Here is a 6,000-nt window from a genome sequence, read left to right on the forward strand (position 1 = left end):
ACTTCTGAGCTATACCCCCAGTCCGATTTTATTTTTTATTTTGAAACAAGGGTTCCCTAGGTTGCTGAGAATCTTACTATGTTGACAAGGCTGTCTTTGAATCTGCAATCATCCTGTCTCAGCCTCCCAGAACTGAGATATAGGTATGTTCCACCATTCCTGACCTCTTTTTTTCTTCATATGCTTATTGTAAACATACATCATACTGAGATTTAGCATAAAAGAAACACACAGATAAATAGTACTGGGTACATTTTTTCTGGATTCTGCCTCCCTCCTCTTTTATAATATTAAAATTGATATGGATAGATTCACAAATGTACAGAACATTGTTAAAACTTTTTTCTTCATCAGGTATCCCTTTTCCCCTCCACACCTTCCTCCCTAAGTCCCCTTCCACTATTCTACTGATATCTCTATAAGATGGATAATTAGATGAATAATAAAGAGATAGAATACTTTCTATTTTATTTATCTTTTGCATTTTGTTTTTTAAATTTTGTAACTGACAAATATAAAAAAAGTCTAGTGGAGGAACACAAGATGTTTACATACATGTATACATTGTGCAAGGTTTAATTCAGGTTTAATATATCTGTCTTTTCAAAATTTATTATTTCTTTATTATGAAAATATTCATAATTCTTTCTTTTAGCTTTTTGAAATATATGATATATAGTTAATAACTATGATCACCTAATATATGCACATCAGAATTTCTTGTTCCTATCTAGCTTTAACATAATATGCATTGATCAACCATTTATTTTTATTTTTTAATTTTAATTTTATTTTTAATTTAATTTTTTATTTTTATGTGGAACATATTGAAAATGGCACACATTCAGACTATGCTTGGTACCCTCCTGCCATTACTCCTTCCACCACCCAACAATTAGTGTCCAGGTTAACCATGTTATATTTATAATTTTACACAAATTCAGATGTAGGTTTTTCATTAATCAACCTCGGCATTCTTCCTATCCTATACTTCCATTCTAGCATTGGTGAGGTTTCTCCTCCATTGTCTGAAGTCTTTCTGATATCCCCTAATACTCCATAGTTTGGGCATATTAGAGAAAACATAAGTCCCTTTGCTCTCTATGCTTGGCTGATCTCACTTAGCATAATATTCTCCAGGTCTTTCCATCTTCTTGTGAATGACATGATTTTGTTCTTCTTTATAGCTGAGTAAAATTCCATTGTGTGTATTTCCCATAATTTTGTAATCCATTCATCTGTTGATGGAGACCTAGGTCGGTTCCATATTTTGACTATTACGAATTATGCTGCTATGAACATGGGTATGCAGGTATTATTATAGTTTTCTGATTTAAAAACTTTAGGAAAAATACCCAGGAGAGGTATAGCTGGATCATATGGTGGATCTATTCCCAGTTTTCTAAGGAATCTCCACACAGATCTCCATAGTGGCTGAACTAGTTTGCACTCCCACCAACAGTGTAAAAGAGTTCCTCTTTCCCCACATCCTCGCCAGCATTTGTTGTTATTTGATTTCTTTATGCTTGCTACTCCGACTGAGGTTAGATGGAATCTCAGTGTAGTTTTGATTTGCATCTCCCTGATGGCTAATGATGTAGAACATCTTTTCATGTATATATTGGCCATTTGTATCTCTTCTTTTGTGAAGTGTCTATTCAGTTCAGTTGCCCATTTCTTGATTTGGTTGTTTGTTTTGATAGTGTAGAATCTTTTGAGCTGTTTGCATATTCTGGATATTAGCCCTCTATTTGAGTGGTGGCTTCTCCCATTCTGTAGGCTTTATCTTAAGGTTCTTGATGGATTCCTTTATAAAGGAAAGGGCTGGGTCCATATAATATTTGTATGCCTGATCACTGGTATATTCTGGAATATATTCCAATGTGTCTAATTTTCTCTGTATCCTATTGTCAGCTTTTAAATCCAATCTCTGCATGATCCCACTCTCTCCCCTCTTACAGCTTTGTGCAGAGAGCATCTAATATAGACTTAGCACGCCCTCCTGTGACTTTGTGCAGGTACCATGCCTTGAGCACCTTTCCTGTGTTTCTACAGGATCTAACTGGACTACCCCACCAGGTACCTTCTCTGGGTGCCCAGGATTACCTGCCTGCCCTGGTCCGGGTCACAGGAAGGCTTGTTGTGCTGCTGTAACCCAAGGATTTTCTGGGTGCACATGGTTACCTGGTCCTCCTCTGAGTCTCTAGAGGACTGTGCTACTGCGGGTGCCACCTTTGGTGAGTACACAGGATTTTCTGCCCTCCACTTAAAATGTTGGAGGTCTGTGGCCGTTTTCAAGCACTTGGGTTATTTATTTGGATTTCTTAAGGCTGCGGCACCAGGGCTTGCAGTTTGGGCCCATGGCCCATGGTCTGCGATGGCGCCAGCAGCTTGTCTACAGGTTAGTCATGTGCTCTGGCTTTTTGCAGTGGATCTCCCAGTTCAGAGTTATTGGATTCCTTCCACTGTGGTTCCTCTTTCTGTTTTGGTTCATAAGCTGCATTTATTTTGTTTGTATAGATGCTGCCTTGAACTTTCTTTCAGCTACCGATAATGTGCTGCATCCTGCAATCAGCATTTAGAATTTCCCAATCAACCATTTCTTACTCCATTCCCCATATTTACTCTAGCCTCTGGTAGTTAGCATTCTATTCTCAACTTCCATACGATCAACATTTTTAGATTTCACACATTAATGAGATCATGCAGTTTTTGTCTTTTTTATTTCTTAAATACTTTCATATTTGCTGCATATACCATCATTCATTTTGGATAATGAAATTTTATTTCTTTTTCTTCCATCCACATACTTTTTATATTTTCATTTGCTCATCTCCCCTTATTAATTATCTATTTTAAGTCTTTCTGTGCTTGGATCATTTAATTGACCGTAATGATCTCCAGTTTCATTGGTGTTGTAACAAATGGAAGGATTTCATTTTTTATGGCTGAATAGCATTTCATTATATATTGATATCACATTTTCTTTATCCATTTATTAGATGATGGACACTTAATATTTTTCTATTTTTTGGTTATTGTCATGTGTTCTTATATTAGTGTTCAAACTGGGTGAAATAGAATAATAAAGTGCACAGTTATCAGATACTTTCAACTTTTTGTTGTTGTTGTTGTTTTTTGGTGGTACTGGGGTTCCTGGAAATCCTTCTACCTCTGGCTACACTCCCAGACCTGTTTTTATATTCTTATTTGGAAACAGGGTGTCTTAAGCCAGCAAGGCTGGCTTTGAACCTGCACAATCCTCCTGTCTCTGCCTCCCAAGCACAGGGATTACAAGCCTGAGCCACTATGCCTGGCTACTTTCAACTTTAACACTAATGGTTTGTTGAGTCATTGAAGAATAGATAGAAAGATGTAGACAATTTTTTTTTATCCTTTGTCCATCAGTGAAGTTATAGAACTTTTAAGTAGACTTAATATATGAAAAAATAGAATTAATCTTTGAGTTATTAAAGTACTTAATATAATGAATGTTATAATTTAAAAATTACTTTAACATTGTGAACTATTTCTAAAATGATTTTTGTATGAGTGTCAAAAGCACACATAATGATGAGTGAAAGTATATGATATGTGTCTTGAAGTCTGTGATATTCTCAATTATATTTTATGATACATAGTTATCTGTATGTAAAGAACTGATTTTAAATAAGTTAGGTTTTGGTTGTTTATTTTATTTTTATTTTATTTTGTCAAAACTGATGTACCATACAAATGAGTTTGAGTTTCAGAAAATTTATAAAAAATACATTAGTTAAATTTGACCATTTATCTTTAGTTAAAATCTTTCTTAAAACATTTCTTGATTATAATATTTTTGTAATTTGACACTTTAGAATTTTCTGAAAGTCCTTCTTTTCATTAATACAAAACAAACCTCAAAGAAGGTTATATTTTTCACAATTGTAATAACTATGTTATGATTATAAAATTTTTCCTCACAAACCCTGAAAATTAAACAATGATTTCTGATTATTTTTATTCTTCCATTGTGCATAATTCTTACTGGGATTAAGTTACAAATTACTACAAAAAAGGACTTTATTAAAATTAGTCCAAGTCATATGTGAATAACAGCTGCCAAAGTATAAAGCTTAATCAGTATATTAATCAGTACATATCATTTTCAAAGATACATTTGTATTCATAAATGCATAAAGATTAATGACAGGAAAATCTTTTGAAAAGCAATTGTTTCATTGTTAAAACAAATTTAACTATTATTATTCTAATTTCTACAGGTATAACTTTGATATTTCTTAAGTTAGTTAAAGCATAATTCTACTTATATGTTCTATTACATGGTTTTGAAATTGATCTTTGGTCCTGGGAACTATGAGAGTGTTTTATTGCAAGATGTCTTATTCTCTGCAGAGAAGTCTGTCTATCCTTTTCCTATCCCACCTTTTGCTTAGCAAACTCCTTATCAATATATGCTCCTGGTATCTACTCTCATTGCAACACTAGACTGTCATCGCAAGCATAACAGCTCTGGTTAAAATAATGAATTATTTAATTATTGCCTACTTTGGGGGCTATGATGTAAATTCTGAGATAGTGGAAATTAGGTCTTGCCAGCACCTAACATAGCCAGGCACAGGGCACCTTATCAATTATGATTAATTGATTTTGTCCATTTATGACTGGAGAGAGGAGGGTGAGAGGATGAAGGGTTGGGATTGATGCTCTATAGAAAAGGATTCTTAAAAGAGTGATGTGAGTATGCCTGTATCATCTTGTATTACCTTAGGATGTATGATTATAATGCATCAGTAAAAAATTATGCATAATATTTTAAAGATTACAAAATAATAGAGTAATTAAACATAATGTAATCCCCCAAAATAATTAGTCTTGAAAAAAAAAGAAAACCACACTTAGCAGTATCTAAAATACCCTGAGTATATGATGTGAGAGAGATGAAAGCACCTAATAAATTTGAATATTATTTAAATACTTAAAATAACTGGTTTCAAAAACAGATTTATTTATCGCTTAGTTGATATTTAGATGTTTAGTGAGGTTTATTTGTTTTATTGGTTAGGACCTAGAGCTGATGAGCCTGAAGTTGGTCATTGCTTCTCTAATTAATTTTAGTGGAGTGTAAAAGAAATTGTTCCTATATTTTCAGACTATATATAACCTCAACTTGTGTTAAATATTGTCTGATATCCAACGTGGACCCAGTCAAAAGAGTGGAGGTGCCTTAGAACAATTGCATGTGATCTGACAATTCTAGGTAATAAACATTTATTGAGCACCAGAGGTTACTGAGAAGGTTACTTCCACCAAGGAGAGCAGTGTCTTTCAGAAAACAGATATTATGACTATGGGGACAATTATGGCCCTTTTGTAGTGAAGTATACCTGCCAGTTGATCTATCTTCTCTTATTTATTTGAATTAAATAGTATCTACTTATTTTATCATACCAAAAAAGAGGAATTTATAAGATTTGATAAAACTTGAAATTCTGTTATGAATGTTTTGGTATAGAATTTTGGTTTACTCAGTTCATCTCTCCAAATTTATGATAATTTGATGATAAATATTTTTAGATGGAGACAAATATATACCAATGGACAACTTGTTTAGGAAACTTCCCTCAAAATCCATAGACAATTAAGTCATATAGTTAAATAACCCATATGACTTTGATAGGACTATTTGAAATATTACCAGTTGCTACTGTGTATTTCCTAAATTAAACACACATGTAAGTTAATGGAAGATTTAGACTTTTTTGACAGTCTAGCCATTCCTTACTTATAGACTAGTAATACTTTATTTATTCTTCTACAGTTTTGTATTACTGCTAGTTTTATACTACCATTTATTACTGCTCTATAGAAGCTATTGTTGCCCTTGAACAATGTGTGGGTGAGGGGCACTGATCTCCTTCACAGAAGATCCATGTATAATTTTTGACTCTTCTAAATTTTAAGTATCAGTAGAATTAACAGTAATATAAGCAGTTGGTA

At 33.3% G+C, this 6,000-nt stretch overlaps 1 protein-coding gene across 1 annotated transcript in view; it reads left to right on the forward strand.

The window, feature by feature from the left end:
* ANKRD7 (ankyrin repeat domain 7) overlaps window positions 1–2,154 on the forward strand; it is a gene marked incomplete at both ends in the record, with an annotated part of 119,283 nt that extends 117,129 nt beyond the window's left edge. The window contains 1 exon segment of the mRNA XM_080701213.1: window positions 1,962–2,154. Coding sequence (XP_080557339.1) covers window positions 1,962–2,154 — 193 coding nt within the window.
* Between the last annotated feature and the right edge of the window lie 3,846 nt (window positions 2,155–6,000).

Source organism: Muscardinus avellanarius (genome assembly GCF_963383645.1).
Source record: "Muscardinus avellanarius genome assembly, chromosome: 9".
NCBI classification, from domain to species: Eukaryota; Metazoa; Chordata; class Mammalia; order Rodentia; family Gliridae; genus Muscardinus; species Muscardinus avellanarius.